Source organism: Mycosarcoma maydis, chromosome 14, assembly GCF_000328475.2.
Source record: "Mycosarcoma maydis chromosome 14, whole genome shotgun sequence".
Classification (NCBI taxonomy): domain Eukaryota; kingdom Fungi; phylum Basidiomycota; class Ustilaginomycetes; order Ustilaginales; genus Mycosarcoma; species Mycosarcoma maydis.
The window spans coordinates 40732-63652 of record NC_026491.1 but is presented as its reverse complement, the minus strand read 5'-3'; the positions used below and the strand labels follow the sequence as shown (position 1 = coordinate 63652).

The 22921-nt window shown below is 53.8% G+C and overlaps 5 protein-coding genes across 5 annotated transcripts; 2 read left to right on the top strand and 3 right to left on the bottom strand.

Annotated features, from left to right (window-relative positions):
* Positions 1-151: 151 nt before the first annotated feature.
* On the bottom strand, positions 152-2936 carry UMAG_11750 (putative ribonucleotide-diphosphate reductase subunit RNR1; the record flags this gene model as incomplete). The annotated part of the gene is made up of 2 exons (XM_011392896.1): positions 152-2790; positions 2915-2936. 2 exons carry the CDS (start codon positions 2934-2936, stop codon positions 152-154), a joined length of 2661 nt encoding a protein of 886 aa, XP_011391198.1.
* Positions 2937-4574: 1638 nt separating this feature from the next.
* On the bottom strand, positions 4575-6941 carry UMAG_04324 (putative acyl-CoA oxidase; the record flags this gene model as incomplete). The annotated part of the gene is made up of 3 exons (XM_011392743.1): positions 4575-5407; positions 5528-6773; positions 6864-6941. The coding sequence occupies 3 exons, from the start codon at positions 6939-6941 to the stop codon at positions 4575-4577; spliced, it is 2157 nt and encodes a 718-aa protein (XP_011391045.1).
* Positions 6942-11933: 4992 nt separating this feature from the next.
* Positions 11934-15863, top strand: UMAG_04323 (uncharacterized protein; the record flags this gene model as incomplete). The annotated part of the gene is made up of 1 exon (XM_011392742.1): positions 11934-15863. One exon carries the CDS (start codon positions 11934-11936, stop codon positions 15861-15863), a length of 3930 nt encoding a protein of 1309 aa, XP_011391044.1.
* Positions 15864-18429: 2566 nt separating this feature from the next.
* Positions 18430-19059, top strand: UMAG_04322 (uncharacterized protein; the record flags this gene model as incomplete). The annotated part of the gene is made up of 1 exon (XM_011392741.1): positions 18430-19059. The coding sequence occupies one exon, from the start codon at positions 18430-18432 to the stop codon at positions 19057-19059; it is 630 nt and encodes a 209-aa protein (XP_011391043.1).
* A 652-nt stretch (positions 19060-19711) lies between these two features.
* UMAG_11749 (putative translation initiation factor eIF3 subunit i) lies at positions 19712-21123 on the bottom strand (the record flags this gene model as incomplete). The annotated part of the gene is made up of 3 exons (XM_011392895.1): positions 19712-20571; positions 20790-20970; positions 21121-21123. The coding sequence occupies 3 exons, from the start codon at positions 21121-21123 to the stop codon at positions 19712-19714; spliced, it is 1044 nt and encodes a 347-aa protein (XP_011391197.1).
* Between the last annotated feature and the right edge of the window lie 1798 nt (positions 21124-22921).

The window sequence follows — 22921 nt, the reverse complement described above, 5'->3', positions numbered from 1 at the left end:
CGTCTAATGTCGTACATGCTAAGCATCACTTGCATCACTTGCATCAGTCGCATGGCCATTGCACTGCACGCTACACCACGAGTGCGACGAGCTCGAGAAGACGCGATCACGATTGCAGTCGAATTGGCACGATACAGATAAGTGGCAGGGATTAGCCAGAACACATGAGGCACGCACCGGGGTTTTCGAGCGAACAGGCGAGTTGGTCAGCCTCGAGCTGTCTGAGTTTCTGCCTCTCGAGTGCTGCTGCAAAGCCGGGGTCGAGCGCGTCGGCGTCGGCGGCATCGGCGTCAGCGTCAGCGTGCGCCGTCTTGGGCGTCTCGGCGTCAGCCAGGTTGGGGACGACCGCGTTGAGTGCGTCTGCATTACGTGTGCGCGGTCCGTCGGTGGTGATGCTGTTGTCGATGCCCAGCTTGCCGACGCCGTGCGTGAGCTTGGCTAGCGCCGGAGCCGCCGCGACGTCGTCGGCAGCGACCGCATCCTGCTTGAGCTCGACCGCGCCGCCATTGCGCTTGCCAGCCGCCTTGGCCTCGTTGACCTCGGCCACCGAGAGCGTAAATTGGATCGCGTTCGACGCCGGCTTGGTTCGCAGATAGTACGTACCCGTCTTGAGTCCCTTTTTCCAGCCGTAAAAGTGCATCGAGGTGAGCTGTCCAAACGTCGGTGCCGAAAGGTGAATGTTGAGCGACTGCGACTGGCAGATAAACGCTCCTCGGTCCGCAGCCATGTCGATGATCGCCTTCTGGCTGATCTCCCAGACCGTCTTGTACAGCTTCTTGATGCGGTCAGGAATGCCTGGCACGTTCTGGATCGATCCGCCGTGCGCGATGATACGGTTCTTCATCGTGTCGTTCCACAGGCCCTGCTCCACCAGCTCGCGCAACAACCACGGGTTCACCACCTGGAACTCACCCGCGAGCACACGCCGAGAGTAGATGTTGGACGTATAAGGCTCGAAGCACTCGTTAAAGCCCAGGATCTGACTCGTCGAAGCGGTCGGCATCGGTGCCAGCAGCAGCGAGTTGCGAAGCCCGTGCTTGGCGATCTTGGCCTTGAGCTCCGCCCAGTCCCACAGGTCCGACGGCGTGACCCCCCACATGTCGTACTGCAACTCACCCTGCGAAGCGGGCGAGCCGGCGTACGTCTCGTAGCTGCCGTGCTGCTCAGCCAGCTCGCACGATCGCTCCAGTGCGGCGTGGTAGATGGTCTCAAAGATCTGCACGTTCAGTCGCCGAGCCTCGGCCGACTCAAACGCATACCCCATGATCATGAACGCATCCGCAAGGCCCTGAACACCGATCCCGATCGGACGGTGACGCATGTTGGACTTGCGCGCCTCCTCGACCGGATAGTAGTTAATGTCGATGATCTTGTTCAGGTTCTTGCAGATGGCCTTGGCAACGCTGTGCAGACGCTTAAAGTCGTACGTCTTGGTCACTGGGTCAATGAACGTGGGCAGTGCGATCGAGGCGAGGTTGCACACTGCCACCTCGTCGGGAGCGCTGTACTCGATGATCTCGGTACACAAGTTGGAGCACTTGATCGTGCCGAGGTTCTTCTGGTTGCTCTTGCGGTTGGCGGCGTCCTTGTACAGGATGAAAGGGTTGCCCGTCTCGGTCTGTGACTCGAGGATGGCGTACCAGAGCTTCTGCGCTTTGACGGTGCGCTTCGAGCGACCCTCGGCCTCGTAGCGCTCGTAGAGGCGCTCAAACTCGTCACCGTAGCAGTCGGCCAGACCAGGGCACTCGTTGGGGCACATGAGCGACCAGTCGCCGTTCTGCTCGACCCTCTTCATGAAGAGATCAGGCACCCAGAGTGCATAGAAGAGCTCACGCGCACGCACCTCCTCCTTTCCGTGGTTCTTGCGCAGGTCGAGGAACTCAAAGACGTCCGAGTGCCATGGTTCAATGTAAATAGCAAAGGCACCGGGACGCTTGTTGCCACCCTGGTCGACGTAGCGCGCAGTGTTGTTGAAGACGCGGAGCATGGGCACAATGCCGTTGCTGACACCGTTGGTGCCGGCAATGTACGAGCCGGTGCCACGGATGCAATGGATGTTGAGGCCGATGCCACCGGCCGTCTTGGAGATCATGGCACAAGTCTTGAGGGTATCGTAGATGCCGTCGATCGAGTCATCCTTCATGGTAACAAGGAAGCACGACGAGAGCTGCGGGTGCGGGGTACCGGCGTTGAAGAGCGTAGGCGAGGCGTGGGTAAAGTACTTTTGCGACATAAGGTTGTACGTCTCGATGGCGCTCTCGATGTCCTGGCCGTGGATGCCGACAGCGACTCGCATGAGCATGTGCTGGGGACGCTCTGCGACCTTGCCGTTGATGCGGAGCAAATAGGAACGCTCGAGCGTCTTGAAGCCGAAAAAGTTGTAGTGGAAGTCACGTTCGTAGATGATGGCCGAGTCGAGCTGGTCCTTGTGCTCCATGACGACCTTGTAGGTGGCATCAGAGATCATGGGGCTGTGTCGGCCATTCTTGGGGTTGACGTACTCGTAGAGCGCCTGAACAACCTGACTGAAGTTCTTGCTGGTTTCCTTGTGCAAATTGCTGATGGCGATACGCGCGGCAAGCACAGCGTAGTCTGGATGGGTGGTGGTCTTGTAGGCGGCGGTCTCCGCAGCGAGGTTGTCGAGCTCGACGGTGGTGACACCCTCGTAGATGCCTTCAATGACCTTTCGGGTGATCTCGATGGGGTCGACATAGTTCTGGTCGAGGCCGTAGCAAAGCTTTGAGATTCTCGCTGTGACCTTGTCGAATTTGACCACCTCCTTGCGGCCGTCTGGTGTAGAGAAAAGAGAGCAAGCCAAAAAAAACATCGCGTTAGCTCGTCCGTGTTCTGGCGAAAACGCGCGACGTGTCGACGTGATCGTCTGTGGGCAAGGGCATGAGGACGAGACACTTACCTCGCTTGTATACGTAGATCATCTTGCAAAAGGATGGAGCCGCGTTATTAGTGCGCGATGCTGGTGACTGACCAGATGGGATATGCGGAACGCTGTGATGAGCGAGCTGATGATTGGTGATGCCAATGAATGAAGCTGTGAATATAGGGTGAAGCAAAGATACAGAGACGTGCACGCGGTCAAGATGGGATGCCAAAGCAAGCCGATACAAGTGGAAGGAAAAGTGTGGTGCGGAGAGAGGCGACCAAGGTGCGATGAGGGAGGAAGAAGGAGAGATGGTGAGACGAAATCGAGGCTGAGCATTATATGTGACTCTGAAGAGAGAGCAGTCTGGACACCCAACGTGCTGCGCTGTGCTGCGCTGTGCTGCGCTGTGCTGTGGGGTGTGGTGCGGTGCTGTGCGGTGCAAGCTGTGAAAATTTCCATGTTTTCGTAGGTGTTGCTCTTGACACGACGTCCAGCGAAGAAGGGCAGCTTGACTTTAGCTGAGCCTTTCGCGTCGTCGCGTTGGTGAACGTCATTTACACCAAGACGCGCTCGCTCGCCTAAGTCGAACAAGAAAATCCACGAAACGCGATACAGAGCGCGCGTTGCGAAATAAAGTAAAGGCAGCAGGTGGAGAGAGAAAAGTCGTCTGATCGCGTCAGCCTCCCTGATTGATTCACACGAGAGAAATCACTCGTGTCACCCACAATCACAATCACAAATGATAAATATTGATATATTCACGATTATTCATAATATATAACTTATCGTGAATTGTACTGTGTATTCATTCTTTATTCCTGATTGTATCAGCTGCCCGAGCCGGTAGCAGTGTCAATTCAAGCTGACATGACTTGATTTTCTGCACCAAGCGAATCGTGAATTCTGCTAACTTACGCGTGACGATTATTTTAATTTTCATCCAGACTTGAGACGCGACTTTTTGCCAAGTTAATTGCGGTGGAATCACAACGCGTTGCGAGTCGTGTATAGTAGTACCAAACGGCAATTCCAGAGTCAAAACACCTGGAACGCGTCGACCGCGAGTTGCAAGTAGCACGCACACCTCATGCCACGCTTCAAAGTCACTGAGTCGCGAGTGGTGTTGATCGGCGTCAGCTAAGGCGAGCAAGTACGCCATCATGCGCGCAGGCTGCGCTTCGCGATGGATGCGGTTCTTATCCGTCTCACAGAATCGCGCGGCTTTTCTGCCTCCCTAAATATCCGAGTCGAGTGCAACGTTCCCACCGCAACAGCGAGAAGCACTTCACCGTGGCACTCGAAGCAAAAGCATCTGCTGCAGGCATCGCTCGCCTTGTTGCGCCGATCCGTAACCGATCGGTGTCAAGGTTTCAATCACCGATTCGTGTCGCTTCGTTCCGATTCGCTTGACCGGTTCAGAGCGGATGCTGACCTTCTGCCCTTCCAATCCAACTCAAGTGGAGCAAAGAGGCGTTGCTAGATGGGGCATGATTGTTTCACCCAGAGTCACACTTCAACAGCACGAATCCCGTTTGCTGTTGATTTACACACGAAACCAACTTGAACTTTCACTACTCGATTACAGCAAGCGAGGGCTAGAGAGACGAAAACAGAACTGACAGGTGGAGGTGACTGTGTATATATGTATGTTTTCTGAGGTCATCGACAGGCGCAAGAGACGACTAGCGGCTTTCTACTCCTTTTTCCCAGCAGCCTGAGCCTTGGCCTCGGCCTCGGCTTCTTCGCGGTCCTGCTTAATCTCCTCGATCTCGTCGTCGATGCCAATAGCCTCGTCAAAGTCTTCAACCTCGGGCAACTGTCGTTCAATGAAGGGTCGGATCAGACGCTCAAAGTATGGGTGCTCCTTGAGCTGCGGGTTGTTTCGGCGCACCATACGGAAGTACTCGCGGTAAATGTCACCGTCGTACCTACCGATGGGCGAGTTGAGGACGTGGTCCGAGATGGCAAACGAGTCAATCAGAGGGATGGCGAACGATCGCGTCTTGGCACAGTACTCGGTCACCTTGGCCGAAGCGTAGTCGAGCTGCTCAGGCGTCAACCAACCACTGCGCAGGAAGAAGGCGGCTTTCTCCTCCATTTGCCAGAGACCATAGAATTTGGCCAACAGCTCGAGGTGCTCGCGCACACCGTCGTCACTCTTCTCGACTCGCTCCACCGCAGCGCGGAACTGACGGAAAATGTAGCCGCTCGTGTGAATGCTGGCAGCAACAAATCGCACCTGCGAGCAATCCTCGAAAGCCTGCTCCTTGCTTCGACCCGCCTTGAGGCAAGCGCGGTAGTCTTCCGTCGCCTTCTTGACGGCATGAGCAGCGACGGTGGCCCAACCACGGTCAATGCCATCGAGCGTGTCCAGTGCGTCGTTCGACTCGCACTTGGCCGACAGCACCTTGTTCAGATCGTTCATGTACTTGGTGCCCTGGCTCACCTGCTTCTTGCCATCAAGAGCATCCTGGAATGCCGAGATCAGGAAACGACCCGCCTGCAAGGCCAAGATCGTGTTGTCACCTGTCAATCAGACATATTCGAGAAGAAAAACGTGCCAAAAAAAAAGAGCCGTCAGCGATTGCCGTAGAGAGAACCAAAGCTAGACAAGAGCACTCGAGGCTCTGTCAATCCTGAACTTACCTTCCCATGTGCAGTGGACTGCGAAATCAGAGTACATATTGGCAAATCCGTTGTAGCTCGAGTAACCGTGACCACCACAGGCCTGTCGGGAGCGGTCGATAGTCTCGAGGGTTGCCCAGGTGCAGAAAGCCTTGAGACCGGCACTGGTAGAGTGGGTTTCCTTGAGCTTCTCAATGGTAGCGTCGAGGTTAGGGTCACCAGGCTCGAGAGCCTCGAGCGCCTGCGAGGTCTCGTTGAAAAGACGCTGCAGCTCGAGCGCAGTGTATCCAAAGGCAACCGCCTGGGCGACAAGAGGCATGAGACGTCGTTGGTGGATAGGGTAGTCGATGATCTGCGTCTCGAGCTCGGCCTTTGCATCCGACTTGAACTGTCGTCGTGCAGCAGCGTATCGCACCGAGACGGTGAGCGCCTTTTTGGCCGTGTTGGCAGCATCGGCGACCATGGCCGTTCGGCCCTGAAGAAGAGCACCGTAGGTGAGCTGCTGCAGAGGGGGCTCGCGCACCTCACCGTCGCGGGTGACCTGAGTGTGCTTCATCAGCATGTAGGCTCGTGGAATGCGGACGTTGGTGAACTGGATGTAACCATTATCGATGCCGTCACGACCCATCTTCTTGCCGATATCGCCAATGTTGATTCCGGGGAGCAGCTGGAAGCTCTTGGGGTCACGAAGAGGCACGATAAACGTCTTTGTGCCGTATCGCTTGCCCTTGACGATGAGCTGGGCAAAGACGGAGCAATGGGTAGCAGTCTGAGCGGCACCGCCGATCCACCATTTTGTAGCGCCAAGATTGGGAGTGTGGATGATAAACTCGTCAGTCTGGCCATCGAAGTGAGCGGTGGTCTCCAGGCCGGCGACGTTGGAGCCGTGGGCGAGCTCGGTCATACCAAAGCAACCAAACATGCCCTGGCACGAAACAACGCCCTTCTCCATCCAGTAGGAAAACTGGTTGGGCGTGGCAGCGGAGCGAATGGCGCCAAGGAAGAGACCGTAATGGACACCGAGACGCGTCCAAAGACCAGGGTCGAGAAGCGACATGAGCTCCATACGCTTCTGGAAGTCGTCAACCGACTCGCTGGTGACGTAGTGGGCGAGACGCTGAATGCGCTGCATGGTACGCTCGCGAATCTGCTCCTTGGTGAGGTCATAGATGTCTCCCGAGTAGAAGACAGGGTCGCGACTGGCTTCGAGCATGAACTTTTCCTTTTTGATCAGATCGCTCTCGCTGCCGTGGTGTTCGATGGACATCTGCAAATTGTAGAAAAGAGTGCAACAGCCAAAGGTCAGAGAAAATGGAACAAGTCAAGGGCCGAGCAGCAAGTGCCAACAGAAACATACCTTTCGAACGTCAAAGGGAGGATTGGCTCTCTCCTTTGCCATGGTGTCCATGGTGAGGTCGTCGGTCCAAGACGACATGATGGCCAACTTGTCCCGGTAGACCCGAGTGTGAACGATTTAGTTGGTCAAGGTCGAGCGCGGGAACTAGGTAGATATGAGAGGATGCCGACTCGTGGTCGTCTTAAGAGAAGTGGCGGATACGACAGACTGAGATAAGTCGTGGTGGTGGTGGTGGTGGTGGCAGAAACGAAAAAGGGAAACCCTGAACGCTAAATGTTGAAAGCGGGGGGTTCTGTGACAAAGTAGCCGGATAGATCGAACGGCGAACGGCGATAATCGAGGGCGCAAGCATCTGCATCTCGTCTCAAGGACGCTATTCCGATTGCGCATGCGACTGGCTCAGTAAGGTGCGGGGTAAAGCACACAGCAGTTGTAAGTAACCTTTCAAAGGCAAAGTGCATCATCAATGGGCTTAGAGAGTCACGAGTGGAGAGAAGCCGTCGAAACTAAGAAAACAGCTGGTGCGAAGTGAGAGTCGCGAGAGTTGGACAAAGCATGTTGAAAGCTCGCCGTGCGAATCGTGAATGCGAATTCGGCGTGTGATTGCGCGGATGCAAGCTTTGCCTAATCCGGTCGGCCAGCGTCCAACGTCACGGAGCACGGAGCAGGTGCCTACGCACGACGAAAAGAGTATTTCCTTGGTTTCACGTTACACAGTGCACGCCGAATTCATATTCGCGATGGTATGTTCTTGGTCTAATTATTCAGCCATTCACCACAATTCGAATTCAAACATACCCACCCAGTTTGAAATACGAGCCTCGTGTTACTTTATATCTTCGAATACAAGTCACGAGCCTTTATTCTTCGCATCCAACGCTCGTGACTGCCGTAACATATCAATCACGATTCGTGAGTTGAGCGTGTGCTTTGCCTTGACTGACTTTAGCAGATCGTTAGACAACACTCACCTCTGTTTGCTTACTGTAAGGACGACTTTGTCTCAAAGGACGTGCGTCGATCGAGATTCGTGCAATGGATGCTCATCAATCAAGAACAAAGGGGAGAGCTTGGGAGCTACCTCACCTTGTGGTCACCTAACCCGTGGAGAGAGGTTTAGTCGTCGCTGCAAGTACTCAAGGAATTACAAATGAGCAGGCTTGCAGTATCTCGCACCGCACCGCGTCACACTAACTTAAGTTAGCATGTGTACGTCTGTGGTCCCTGACGCGTGAAAGCAGGCGGCACTACTAGGCTTTATTCACGATCAAATAATCATAGCCGTTCACGGGCTGATGTCGCGGAACTCGGAGACTATGGAAATGTCATTTCCAAATCAAGTGTCGCACGCAAAATACATTAGTTTAACACCTTGACTTCAGATTTGTGACGCACTGCACGACGTGTCACCCTGATTCACAATCTACGATCCGTGATACATCAGAGTTGAAGTAGGCCTCGTCACGCGACTTGCCCTGCGATATTCCTCGTCTTCGTACGGTAGCAATAAGGTCAGGACGGATTATGGTGAAAACACCGAGGCGTTGGGCCAGAATCTGCGGTGAGGCATTCAGGCACTAGTTGCGCCCTCCCGCTTACGAGTCAGCATTTGTGTTCAGGTGACTGCGACTCTGATGGAGCAAGTGTGCTGGAGGCACAAGCGGGCGGCGAGATGTGCGGAGTGCTAGTCAGCTTGAGAAGCAAGGACCACCTGATACAGTCATGAATAAATTCCAACGAAAGTGCCTTCAGTGGCATGCAAAACCTGCATCGGGTCAAAAGTTGCATGGCAAGACTGGAAACTCTCTGCGTCTTTGCAGTTCTCGATACACATCATTCGTGATCGAGGCCAGGCGTCCTCTTTCGACGGCAAGAACGCTGTTAGGAATGGGTGTCGGACTTTGCAGGTGCATCCCCTCTGAATCTGAATGGAGTGTTGACAGGATTTGGCCGTTCAAACTCGGTACCACTGAAATTGCGTCGGAGGGGCTTGCGAGAGTGAAGACGGGAAGTGATTTTTTTAATAATACTATTTGACTCAGCCGACGTTGACAAAGCTGTATCTTGGATGCGAGACCCCTGACAGCTGACTCGTTGCAAAAGCGTCGACTGACATCTCACACGGCCATCCGGCGTCTTAGGTTAGATGCAAGTCGCCGTATGACCCGGGCTGTAAGCTAAGCAGTGCTCGTGACGGCTGCCTGCTGCCTCTGGAACGAAAGACATGTGACGGCTGTTCATCTTGACTCAGCTTCCTTTCGTCCTTGATTGCCTCGAGCTTCGTCAAGATGACAGCCAAAGCAAATTGGGCTGCTGCGCTGTCCCGATTGCGTTAGTGCCGCAAACATCCTTGCTGCCCGCTTACCAGGTAAGCGAGGCTCGCTACTTGACTTACCTGTTCACGCGACGGATCCTTCATCGGCCACAGCATATGTGGCTTGACAGACTGACACATGTTCTTCGCATCTGATGGTGAAGTCTTGGAACGAAAAAGCCTTGGTCATTCACGGCTGATGATGTGGGAAGTGCAGCTGCGAGGCCTCTAGGCCTTGAAGGCCTTGTTGCTGGGTGGCCCAACATTCACGATTCGTGATTGTAATCACGAATATGATTTCCAGGAGTCACGAGTGCAAGATGAGCCACGTAGATCTTACACTGTGCTGTACCGTACGTGCGGAACAGCTCGCTGTCTCGGCTGAAAATTTGCTAACATCCAATGTTGCAAAGCAGCAAGCCGCGCAAAGCAGCCTCGATGGCACAATCGTGAGTCACGAGTTGTGAGTCTCTGAGATGTCGAGCGGACTCCCAGCTCGGGTTGCAGATTTTTGGCGCCTATGCAGTGATTTTTGATCAGCCGCTCCGATGCGCCACGCTCTGGATAGGGCGTTGACCGGTGACACGTTGTCTTGTCTTGCTCCGGGAGAGTGGCGCAAGACAGTCGAGATGCTCGCTTGAGTGTAAGTTCAAGTGTTTGCCAAACCTGAATGCTTGAACTGTCTCAGATTCTGGATCTGCTTGCTTAATAGCATGCTTGCTTGGTCAAGCGAGCGGGGAGGAGCCGACGTCTGTTTTCTACGACCAGGATGAAAGCCCGACGAAATGCATGCTTGTCATGCAACAAATCACGAATAAGTTACCTACTCTGACTCAACGCAACGAGATTTATGGCACAAAACATGAATGCCAGGAGAGGCCTTAGCTACAAGCAAACAAGCGAGCGTGCAACACAGGCAACTGAGCTCATTCATGTCGTTGAAAGGGTCAGTGGTGCACATTCACAATTGTACACGATATCGTCCGACTTGACTAAGCTACAGCCGTCTGCTAGGCATGCGACCGATGCGTGACCGATGCGCTTTCGGCGGCGCTTGTTGCCGCGCTGGCTGCTTTGTACCACCGACACACAACAGTTTTCAACGACAACGCTCTTTTGCGAGTAAAAGCGCGAGCCGCGATCCACCCAGATTCTCGAATTCGTGATTTGTTCAGCTTGAGCTTGGACTCACGAAAATGCTGAACCGATGCAGTAGTAACACGACAGCGATTTTGGCAGACTCGATACGTCCCCACAATACATGCCTCAAAGCAAGCAACCAAGAAGGATTAACAACGAACGACCCTCGTACCCCAGTCGAGAAGAAGCACGATGAAGAATCGTGAATGTTGTGATTGCACAAAGATCCACCCGAAAGAAGAAACAAAGAAACGGTGTGCGTGGTGTGAATCGGCTACATGGCCGACAGAGCGGCGTCGGGATCCATTCACGATTACTTTACTTTTATTTTATTAATCGTGAATGTTCTATTCTCGCCAACGTTACTATAAGTTAACTTACTGTAACGTTAAGTTGTTCGTTTCTCCCCAGAACAATCCGCAAAATCTGCAATGGGGACCTGCATAAGCAAAGTTACGAGGGTCGTCCCGTCGGCTTTGAGTTTTTCGTTTGCTATGGCCGTTCACAAATCAAGAATCAAGAATCAAGAATCAAGCAAGGATCAAGAATCGTGAATGATGCATTGTGCATGACTGGCAGAAATGCAGAATCAAACCAACTTGTTGAGCAGCCAAATCCATGAATCTCATGAGAAAGCGCAGTTTGGGTCAAATTTAATTCTAACTTATACGTAACATGTACGACGCTGGTGACTGCAACCCGCGCGACTCGCTCTGACAAAGTTAACTAACGTAGTGTGAGATACAGTAGCTTGGGCGCAAAGGGAACACAAGCGAGCTGGAAACAGAGTTCAGGCCGTGTTGCAACTCGCGACTCGCGACTGTTCGACAGGAGATCGATACGAGGCAGAGACTGTCAAGTCTTTTATGGTTTCAGAGCAGCTTCCAAGCCGGCGCCATGGCCGCCAACTGTATGCTGTTCTTGGGTCTGTTACACTGTTTGGCCCTGGAACCCCGCCCAGCTGTTCTTTTTCCCCATTCTTGATTCCAACTGACCTGCATCATGCCAACGTGCGAAGTTTGGACTCATGTTGCTGTCCGATCCTTGCACATCTCGGGGGATCGCCTCGCCTCGCCTCGCCTCGCCTCGCCCCCTCTCGCCTCCTTCCTTGCTTTTTGTTGCTCAAGACACTTGTATCACCACCACCATTACCATCCGCTCATTCGCTGTTGCTGACAAAGACCTTCGCTACAGCCTCTCTTTCAAGCCAGCTCTCTCGGGCAAACGCGCATCTTGTCCGACTGGTCTCCCACATTGTGGTTCTCATATATCATCGGCGGAAACGACGCTCGCCTGTCCGCCGCAAACACTCTGCCACCTATGTGCGCATGAGGAGCGACGTCCGCACCGCATATCACCCGGCTATCGACATAGCTTCTGTCAGCGTCACAGCTAAATTCAAAATTGGACGCTGTAGCTCTTGCATAAGCTCGCATACGATTCGTATCTACACCGCCGCCGTTGACGTTGTGCACTAAAGCTTGCCAAGCTCTTGCCTCTGAGCCTTGCATCATTACTTTTCTACGCACACGTCAGTGTCAGCCCTGAATTGTCTTCACTCTTTTGCTCTGAACGCGACGCCCTCCTCACATCCAGCGACACCCCTTTTCCACATCATGGGTCTTTTCGACGTCGGCTCTCTTCGAGTCAAGAAACTCTCTTACGCCAAGGATGCCTCGAATGACAGCGCTCCAGCTTCATGGCGTCACGCACAAGACAAGTTGGCCCAGCATGCTGGGCTCTATTCGGACGTACGCCATGGCGCTTCAACTCGCTCCCTCTCGGCCAACCATGCTTCCCAACCCCTCTCACCAGACACTTTCCACGCCAAGCGTAGTGTATCGAGCGCAATACCCAGGGAGGCTGCCAGGCAAAGCAAGCTCGAACGTATGATGGGCGCCGGTATTCCTCAGGTACATGTCGTCAGCCATCAGGATCGTCGCCTGCCGTCAGGTCTCGTCGACCGCGCACAACCCTCCGTCGACTCGCCTCATCACCGTAGTCAGCTGCCGCCAGCTGCGCCGCGCAATCGATTATTGAGCAGGACTAAATCCATCTCTGATTTCAGCGAGCCACCATCATCCTTCTCGCGCACGTTTTCCACCGACATCTCCAGTACTGTTGGAGGTGCTACCACCTTTACCGAGATGTCCGAGGTCGAGTGTCCTGTCTGTCTTGAGCCGCTCTCACATCGACTTGCTGGCGAAAAGCCACACGTGGTTCCCATCTGCGGCCACGCGCTTCACAATGCCTGCTTCACCGCCATTTATGGCCCTCCCGAAGTGCTGCTGGCTGCTCAGAATCCTGGCAGCCGATTGTGCGGCGCCGGATCGACTTCCCGGCACAGCGTCGGCCCTCCCGGCATGTGCGGAGTATGCCGGAAGCCTATTGCGTTAGGCGAGTCCACCTCGGCCAAATCGCAAAAGCTTGCAGGCATCAAAGCGGCCGAACCCGGGTCGCCATTGCTTCAGTCCTCGCTCCCACACGCCATCCCACAAGCACACGCCGATGATCCTCTGGAATCGCAGCAGGCACTCAAGGGGCGCCACACAATGAGTTCATCTGCCTCCTTCAGTTCCAGCTCGTCGGGCACTCAGACTCTTCCCACCATGCGAGCAAGACCCGAGTTTCCGACTGTCTACTCCAAGTCCAACGGAAAGCAGAATGGAAAGGTCAATGTGGTCTCGGTGCTATCCATCGAGGTTCCCACGCGTCGCTCTCCGTTCGAGCTGCGAGATCACGCGCTCGATACCATCTCGGACGAATATGCCGAAGACAACAGCGTTGACGCAGCTCGCGAAGACAACGACTCTTTCTCGGACGATCTCAAGCGAGGCAGCCCAGCCGACCAGGTTGATAAGCTAGACGCTCTCGGCATGGTCGATTCAAGTCGAAACCCTATGCCCGACGCTCGTGTCGGCTCGGCCGAGCAAGTCGACACGCAGAACGTCTTGGCTCGTCCTGACACACCCGAGGATCAGGCTTTCTCTTTCGCTGCCACTCCGCCTGCGCTTGCTGCCCCCGACCCAACGCACGCCGTTCTGAAGGATCTGCAGCAGCGCGTAGCCGACTGGAAAGGTCACTCAATCGAGCACTTTGGCCCCCTTGCTCTGCACGACTTGCTCAACATTCGTCAAGACTCAGTCATCCGCGAGTTTCACGTCTACCTTTTCCAGGAAGCGTTGCTCTGCGTCACCGAGGAACGACGTAAAGGCCTGGGTCGATTCATGACCAACGCTGCAGCGACTATTGCCGACACCGGCGCTTCCGAGACCGAGATGGCCAAGCCCGCCTTGAAGCTCAAGGGTAGAATCTATCTCCGTCACATTCGTCGCGTACTTGACTCATCCGTGGCCGGCGAACACACGCTCAGTATCACCATGGATGACGATAACCTCGACCAATTTGTGCTCTGCTTCCGAGAGATTGGCACCATGCAAGTCTGGAAATCACGCCTCAAAGAGCTCACCGACGAGGATGTTGGAAAGTCTCCCACTATGAAAGCCGCTCCATTGCCTGCATCGTCAACCGCTGACAGCTCCGCTGCTCACCAGAGCTCTGCTGTGCAGCTAGCAACCCAGACGTCCGAGTACCAACAGTCGACCTCATCAGCAGCTCAGCCTGCCGGTGTTACCGCCTTGGGCCCGCATCATTCCACACAACAGCCCGTCATCAGTGGCGCAGCTTCCGTCCTGAGTGGCAAATCTGGCTCTCATAACGGTCCTGTGGGTGTAGTCCAGTCGCACTCCAGTCGAAGGCTGTCCAACGTGTCGTCCAGTCTCCACAGCAACCATGGCACTGGCTCCAAGGCTGCGCATCGAGTCTCTGCTCCCAGTGACGCTGTCCCCTCGCACCAACAGTGGTCTAGCTCCGGAGGTCTGGATCCACGAATTCCGCCTCCCAGCATGCTTCCTCACACGCCAATTGACCTCGTCATCATGATATCGGTGCCTTCGGTGCTGCCAGAGCACATGTCGGGCTCCATCAGCTCCTCGGCGGCGCTCAAATTGCGTCTCATCCGTTCTACGCTTGATTTTATCGTTCACAGTCTGGGCCCCAACGACCGCATCTCGATTGTCGCCTTCTCTGTCGGTATCGATGGCGAGGTCAAGAGAACAGGCCTGCTCAATCCGCACCGCGAGGCCAGCCAACAGCTTTTGCAAGAGTTTGTTCAGAACATTGGCCGTCCCTGGGAGACGCAGGATGCTGATCCTTTCAGCGTTGACCTTAGCAAGTTGGGCGGCTCGAGCGAGCGCATCGACTCAGTCACTGCTGTCAACGTTGGTCTCGACGTGGTGCTCGGCAGGAAAGCCAAAAATCCAATCACTAGCATGATGCTCATCAACGATACCTCGGACGGTCCCAAACGCAACCAGATGGATTTGGTCATGGCGCGAGCTGAAGCAGCCAACGTCGCCATTCACTGCTTTGGATACGGCAAGACACACGACCCTTCTTCGCTCTGGCTGCTTTCCAACCATACCCGAGGCTCGTATACGTTTGTTCGCGAATGGCACCAGTTGCGCGAATGCGTTGCTGGCTGCCTGGGTTCGACCATGTCGGTTGCTCTCACCGATGTCAAGGTACATATTGGCGTTCCACAGGACAACTATTTCCGCATTCGAAAGATTGCCGGACTGCCAGGCGCCATTATCTCGTCATCTGGTAAGGACGTCGACATTGATATTGGCGAGATCAAGTTTGGAGAAGCCAAGGATTTGCTGGTGGAGCTCGAACTCGACCTTACGAGCCTGCTGCCGACGCTGATGGAGAGCAGGCGCGATAGCAAGAGCATCGGCCCAGGACCCATCGAGCAGGGCAGTGCGACCGACGATTTCATGCAGAGGATGGGCATTCAGGATCTCAGCTTGACCGATTCAGATGGAGCCGAAGGCTTCCTGGAGCAGATGGTGGAGGAAGTGGGTGTGTTTGAGGCTGATGTCAGCTTTAGGGATCCTGCTACGGGCTTGACCACGTCGCGATTGCCCAATCCGGGCATCCTCACGTTGGAGATTGATATGCACTCGACAGATCCTCTGACCAATGGCCCTCCTGGATTGACGGCAGTGGTAGCCGAGCCTACCGTGACGCGGCGACGACTCGAGGTGCTAGTGTCGGAAATGATGACGCGTTCTCTACTCCTCATTTCGCGCAAGAACTACGGCCAAGCTCTGCGAGTGATTACCGAGACACGACGTATCATCGATACGGTGGTGCAGGCACTTAACGGTCCCAACCAAAACAAACGTCGTTCGCTGGTCGTTCATCGTTCGTCGCAAAGAAAGCTGCGCGAGGCGGCGAATCAGCGCACCATTTGTTCGCTCATGGCCATGATGAGCGATCTAGACATTCTCAGCGAAGGGTTGGATCATCAGCATCGATCGAGCTTTGATCGTGATGGACGCAACTTTGGTGCTCAACAGGCGATGATTTTGCGCGATCAAAAGGCATGGACTACACGTACGGATACAGAACATCTCTACTTTAGGGATGATAACGCGGCTGCTTTTACGGCTTGGTCGGCTTCGTTCGCTTCTATGCGATAAGCTTCGGGTCAAGAGCCAGTGATACCCGATGTGATTCTGATTCAATAAGCTAAGCTTGTTTCCTCTTGGCAGAGCAACGATTCGTCGGTTTACATTTCATGCTTTGTGCTCGACTTGTTTTTATCATTAGCACGTCGAAAAGACTAATGTCAGTCTCGATAGGATCTGATTGAGGATGTGGGATTCGTGCTTGACGAGTCACAAATGCGAATCGTGAATCTCGACGTGGGTGCGAAATGAGTGTGAGATGGCATACGGTTCGTGCTTGGCAGTGTCAGCGTTGGGCAGCCATGCACGTTCGCCAAGCATCAAGTGGGCAGAGCTAGGCGATGGACGCGCTGAATCCTTTTTGGTGAATCGTCGAGTCGCGAGTAGCTAAGTGGATACTGGACACGACGGAGAGGAGCATCAAGATTCACGAACTGAGGACGAGAATGAGCGCGAGAGGTGGGTTGCATGTAGATTATCTCGAAAGGGTTAAGGGTGTTGTTTGTGCCAAGGAAAGGCCAAGAGACAAGCACGAATTGGCGCTTTACAGCACCAGCAACCCCGAGAACAGCTGTCAGACGCCAATCATGGACACGAATTCACGCACTGACGTTGTCAAGAGACAAGGAATATTAACGATTATGCTTGCGCATCGCTCAAGCCGCTTGGCCTGCATACAGCCGTCCCAGGTAGATTCGAGCAGCAGCCAAGATTCTCGAGCTCCTTTTCAGAGGCATGACGCGGGTCTCGAACCTAGCGGATTGATTCCACTCGAACGAGCGATTCGTGTTTGGCAGCGCTAGAACTACAAAACCTCCTGGACGAGTGGCTTGGTGCTTAATTGCTTGGCACCAGCTGGACCGGCGGCGCCAATTTAGCTCGCTGATACAACTCTTGGCCTGTACCAAACACTCCTCGGGCCGTGTGAGCTATGTGCTCATACCTCAAATTCGCTTAAAGGTCTCGAAAGACAGGAGCAGGGAATCAACGGGCTTAGCCCGCGATTTCACGATCTGGTCGGCAGCAAGATCGGTCATAACTTACAGTATGTGCAACAAACCCAATTTGCGCAGCTGTGACTGGTTCGTCACTGTGCCTTGCTAAGCGCGTTTCGAACCGCTAGCATGAATCGGGAGCAACACAGTACATTGATCTGACGTCGAATCGGCCGTGACGCCAAGTGTCGGTTAGAGAGGCTTCGTGCTGTGATCCAAGCGTGAACCTGTCTTGCAATGACCGCCGTTGTACAGCGCAAGTGCCAAGCGGAGAGCGAATGTGAAGAAGCTGACGTGCGTATAGGACCCTGTTTATCTAGAACAGCTGCTTACTCGCTGACTACATTCACGATTCGTCCGCTTCTTGTCTGTCACAAACCACCAAGCGGCTTGTGCAGAACCAGGAAAGAGGCTGGCTGCGCAGGTGCAAACACTCACGACTCTTGGAAGCAGGTGGAAACGTGTGACTTTGCCCGATCAACAGCTGACTTGCTCGTGACTCGGTGAGACGCACCCTGCAGAAAAGCTGAGCGAGCAATTTACTTACGATTGGCAGAGATCGTCAATCTGCTTGCTTTTCGTATTGACAGTTGTTTGACAATCACGAATTGTTCAGTTTTGAGGGGTTTGGGTCCGCAAGCGCCAAGACTGACGTTGCGCTGAAATCGTGAATGGGCGTGCGCCCGCTGTGGATGCCAAGACAGGCTGGTGCTCTTGCTCTTGCTTTTGCTGGATGCTGAGCGCAATCCCTGCGCGTGATCTTGGTATTGTGACCATAATGCCAAGAAGCTTGGGACCTTTATTTTTCCAGCCTAACGTAGCTGCCGTGGCAGAGAGGGAGAGAGCCTGGCCAAAATGGACAGCTTGGTGACAAAAACAAAAAATAAAATAAAACATGTACTATCAACAGCAAGCGCTGAAGGTGCAACGCAAGTCACCCTAAGCCATAAGCCTAAGCTTGAGGTGCCGCACTAGCACTCATGACTCACCACGATTCACGACTCACGACTCCAGATTGAAACGCCAAGAATCACAGAATCTCGAATAACAAGTCGGCATTCACGATTGTCACGATTTCAAGCTTGGCTTAGAGCATGATGTCCTGTCGCAGATGCAGCAGACGCACCACGCTCAAATTTGCAGCCCGTGAGAGACAGCCGCGCCCGATGCATTCGTGATTGATTCTTGGCTTGCTGTGCTCTGCTCATCCCGCCCTGCCTTTGGATGCAGCTAGCTACCTCATACCGTCTTGGCTCTTCTATAGCCTTCATGCCTTGAAATCATACATGCCTTGAAATCATACGCTGCTTTGCCGAGGCCCATTCTGCGTTGTATGGATGTCAAGAACTGTTTTTTTCTGAGGTTCTGGATTGCCTAGACGGTATATATCTCGACGTGATTCGAGATGTTAACGCTCCTAGCGCTGATTCTTCTCGCCACAACTCCACCACTTGACAGCAACCAACACCACGTACCTCTGGCATCCAGCGCTCTGCCGACGCTTCACCTACCTATAGAGCCGCGACTGACCGCAGTTGACACGCCGAAACAAAAGGCCTCCTTGAGCGGAAACAGTGTACAAAATGCTGCTTCTCCTCTCTCGAAACAACAAGTCGCCCGAGGCGCCATCGGCAGAAGCCTCGTCGTCTTCCGCTTCGTTCCGATCACGTAGCAGCGCCACTTCGGCATCAGCATACCGATCCAACGGCGGACGCTCGTCACAAAAGGCAGCTGAGCTGCGCGCACGCTACGAGATGGCACAGGCAATCCAGAAGCCGTGGCCACTGCATTTGTTGGAGAACGGCGTCAAGCCCAACCCTTCCACCGCTGCTTCTACAGGCAGCAGCAGCAGCAGCAGCAGCAGCAGCAGCAGCAGCAGCAGGTCGCATCGAACATCACGGCCTTCGTCTTCATCTGCCCCAAAGAATTCGTCGTCATCGTCGTCCGGATCTCGTCGTTCTCGCGCCGCCGCACCAACAGAGTTGCCAGGTCTCGCTTTGGAGTCTACGACAAGGTCAAGCAACAAGAAACGCGACTCGGCGAGCTCGCTCGACCGACTCTCGCTATCGCCTACGTTGAGCAACTGGATCCGAAGGGCGAGTAAGGACTCGGACAAGAGCTCGTCTAGCTCCGATAGCCGTCGGTATTCTTCCTCATCTTCTCCGATCGAGTCCGACACGACGAGCCCGATGTACTCTCCCAAGCATCTCTAGCAACTCGCTCGTCCACACTCTTATAGGTTCCACGAGGATGTGGTGCTTCGTGAATAGTGGTTGGCTCAAAAGCGTAGATTCACAAGTGGTCCGGCGCCAGACATGTATACCCTCTCCATCTTAGCTCTGGTCTCACCGTCCTCGAGAAATATCGTCATTGTCATTCACATATTTACTGTTCGCACTTCGTATCGGCTGTGCCACCCAAGGACGCGGCTGTCTCGCGTTCATCTGGCTATGTGTGAGTCAAGCTGCAAAGCGTACCGTTGCGCTTCAGGCCGTATCATTATCACATAATCAAGTCTGCAGTCATTGTATCATGCTCTGCAAAGCCGCGCGCTCCGTTTGTACCGAGACGGTTTGTAGTCACCTCACAACACGACGCCCTCTCAGCAGCAGCGCATACGTGCGGACAGGCGCGAATCGCCGAATAGTCAATACGCAACATCATAGTGCTGGCTGCAATTGATTGGCTGGATGGCTATTTTACAATGGAAACGAGAGGGACATCAAAGTACGAGAAACCCTATCGTCAAAGAAGCGCACAAAGGTGTCTGTGTCTCTCTGCGCGCCTGTTTTTTGGGATGATCTGAGCAGTGTGTTGGGGCATACCAACTGACTAGATTGCGATTGCGATAGTTTCTTGCAGCATCTATTGGTCCTCTAGGGCAAGCTCGAGATCGGCACCGTACAGCTTCGAGTTAAAGAAGCCAGGATCAAACCAGTTGACACGGACGTAACCATCTTCACCACCGGATGCATATGCGATTCCCGCCGGGTGGATCGCAATGGTGTTGATGGGACCAAAGTGACCTGGGAGACGAGCACATTCCTCTTCAAACACCTTGTGCCAGAATCGCGTCTCGAATCGACCCTGTCTCGCCGAAGTGGTGGTAACGTTCATCGCGTCCTGGCCACCACCAACAATGACGAATGGCTTGGTTGGATGGATCGAAGCGCTGTTCAATGGCGTCTCGGTGGCGTATGTCTTGATCACTTGCAACGTCTTCGAGTCGATCAGCTTGGAGGTCTTGTCTCTGGACGAGGTGACAAAGTATGTGCGGTCAGCGCTCATCTGCAAGTCCGAGATGACGTCCGTGTGTGCCTTGGTCGAGTTTTCTTCGAGCTCGGCATCGATGCCGCTCTCGGGTTCCTTGTCATCGTGATAGTAGATGGCCACCTTTCCGTCCTCGTGACCAGTGACAATGTATTGGTCGCATGGGGCGAATGCGGCAACAACCGCCTTAGGGCCAGAAAAGGTGATCGTGCGAGTGGGTTCGACGTCTTGTTGGGTCCAGGTGGCAGGGTCTCGGTTGATGCGGAAGACACGCAGGGAGCCGCGGAAACCCATACGCTGTTCAGTGACAACGAGGACCTGAGAGCAATCCTCCGAAAAGGCAACACGCTTGGCAGCGGTGGTGAATTCCCAGGTGAAAAGGCACTTGCCAGTAGCTACCTCCCAAAGGCGCATCTGGTTGTCGGCAGATCCGGAGACGAGCAGTGTCGAGGTAGCTGAAGCGCGCGAATGTAAGGTTGAGTCATCCGAAGTAAGCGTTTCGAGATGGGAAATAATCGAGTATAGGCATGCAAAGCGAAGGATGAGAGTGTCGGCAATGTGAGGTGAGTTGAAGTGAATTCGAACAGGACGAGCGAGACAAGCAGGTAGTGTCAGTAAGGTCTAGAAGGTCAAGCAGGTAAATGTATGCCAATGCATCTCCTCGCAAACTTACAGTCTACGTCAACGGTCCAGACGGTACCATTGTGACCTTCGTAGGTACCAAGGCGCTCGCCATTATGAGAGAACCATGCATTGATGATGGGATCCTTTGCGACAGAGAAGAGAAGGTCACCCTCACGGTTGAACTTGACCTGGGTGAGCGAGCGCTCGTGTCCTGACAATAAGATGGGCCGCTGTTGCAACACAGATGACGAGATTTGCATGATGAATGGCCGTCAAATGATGTGGTCAGAGTTGATGCTTTTGAAATGCACAGAATCGATGAGTGCGATGCGGCACAGCGCTCGAGTGTGTGTCGTCACGGCGAAGCTATGTCTACATACCATGATTGATGTCTGCGGTGGATCTAGCAGTGGTGGAGAACAGCGAGAAGAATGTCGCGATCAGTGGATCGCGAAGACAGTTAGTTGTCAATGGTCAGGCTCAGCTCAGAGCGAATCGCAAAAGAATTCTCGACGAAAGCAGCAGCGCGACGCAGTCAGTGTTAATAAATAAAAGCCAAACCGCACACTCAGCTAGTCCTCAACACACCGCTTTTTACTGGGATGCTTTAGACTGGCACACCAGAGCGTTTTCTTCTTGTCTTTCTCACTACAAAAATTTGTATTCGTGATTGGGTCGAACCAAGCCTGGCGCTGTGACATGAAAAACGAACAGCTAGTTATGGCAAAATACCAAATTAAGACCAAACGCGATCTGACATTGATTGGTACTTGGGAGTGCAGAGACACTCGTGCGAGTCGCGCGTGCTTTGCTCACTCGACTTGGTCTTGTCTCGAACGCTTAGTAGTAACTTATCTCATGTCTGCTCCCGACAGAACGCAAGACCTGCAAGGCTCAGGGTCGGTTCTCGAGGTGATACCATCTGTTGCAGGAAGAGTCTGTCAGTGCATGGGACTGCCGTTCGAATAGTGGGCAATGCAAGGATCAAGAAAGACGAGACAAGGTCAAAAACTTCAACCACACTCACCAACGGAGCGGGACACAGGATCGATCGCACATCAGTTTAGTCTCACTACACTTGAGCGCTGCGTTGGTTGAACAGCTTGAATTCTAGAACCAGAGCCGGCTAGAGTCCCAGCCACAGACAGGTAAGCCCGAGTGCTCTCGATACTTGTTGCCTCGAGCCAGCATGGCATCGTACAACTCTTGAAGCCAGGCCAGGAGCAACTTTCAGGCGCAGGTGAGAAGGATTCGAGCTTTGCAGCTTAACACGAAAGCAAGCTGTGCATGGTGAGCCACTCAGAACTCGGCGTGTGTCGCTCTGCGCCACTGAGGTGATGATGAACATGTTCAGGCTGCGCGGCCCATTTCACGCCTTTTTCGACTTGTAGGCCAAGTCGCTCTGCTGTGGAGATGGAAGGGAATCAAAGAAATTTCGACCTTGTCCAGACCGCGAAATTACTCTGTCAACTCACCAGATCACGCACACCCAAAAAAAAATTAACCAAAATCACAACACAGACGCGATGCAGCAGCAGCTTCTATTCATCCATCGCAGGCTGCGTTTGACTGCGTCTTGACTGCGTTTGATTGCGTTTGACTGCGTGGTAACTCTGCCACTCGTGACCGCCACTGCGACTGAGCCGGTGCCTCACCTGGAAATCAGAAATCGCGGTTTCAAGTCGGATGAAGCTCTATCCACCCACTGGCCCGCCGTCTCTCGTCGTTTGACCGTATCGTCGTCTCGTTTGGCTTTGCTTTGCCGTTTTTCCTCTTATCACATTTCTTTCCGCCACCATCCTCCATCGACTCAGCATTCTCTCGGTCTCTTTCTTCCTAGCGAAATAACGCCCCGACTCCCCCGCGTTGTTCTGGTGCTGTGATTTCCAGTCACCGATCCACCTATCTCGAAACGCGTTTGACACCTACTTCTGACGAATCTGACTGCCACTGTTTCCACCTACCGTCCAGCCAGCTTGCTCTACGGACGGCCAGCCCATCCTTCTTCTTCCGCACAATCCCAATTCGACGACGAGCTGCCCCGCTCAGAATAACGCAGCTTTTGATCCGACCTATAGACGACCATCCAATTGCTTGCCGTACAACCGCTTCGCATCAAACGTTCACTGTGTTCACAGTCGATCCCAGTCGGCTGTTGGTTCTCGCTAGCATCTTTGTCTG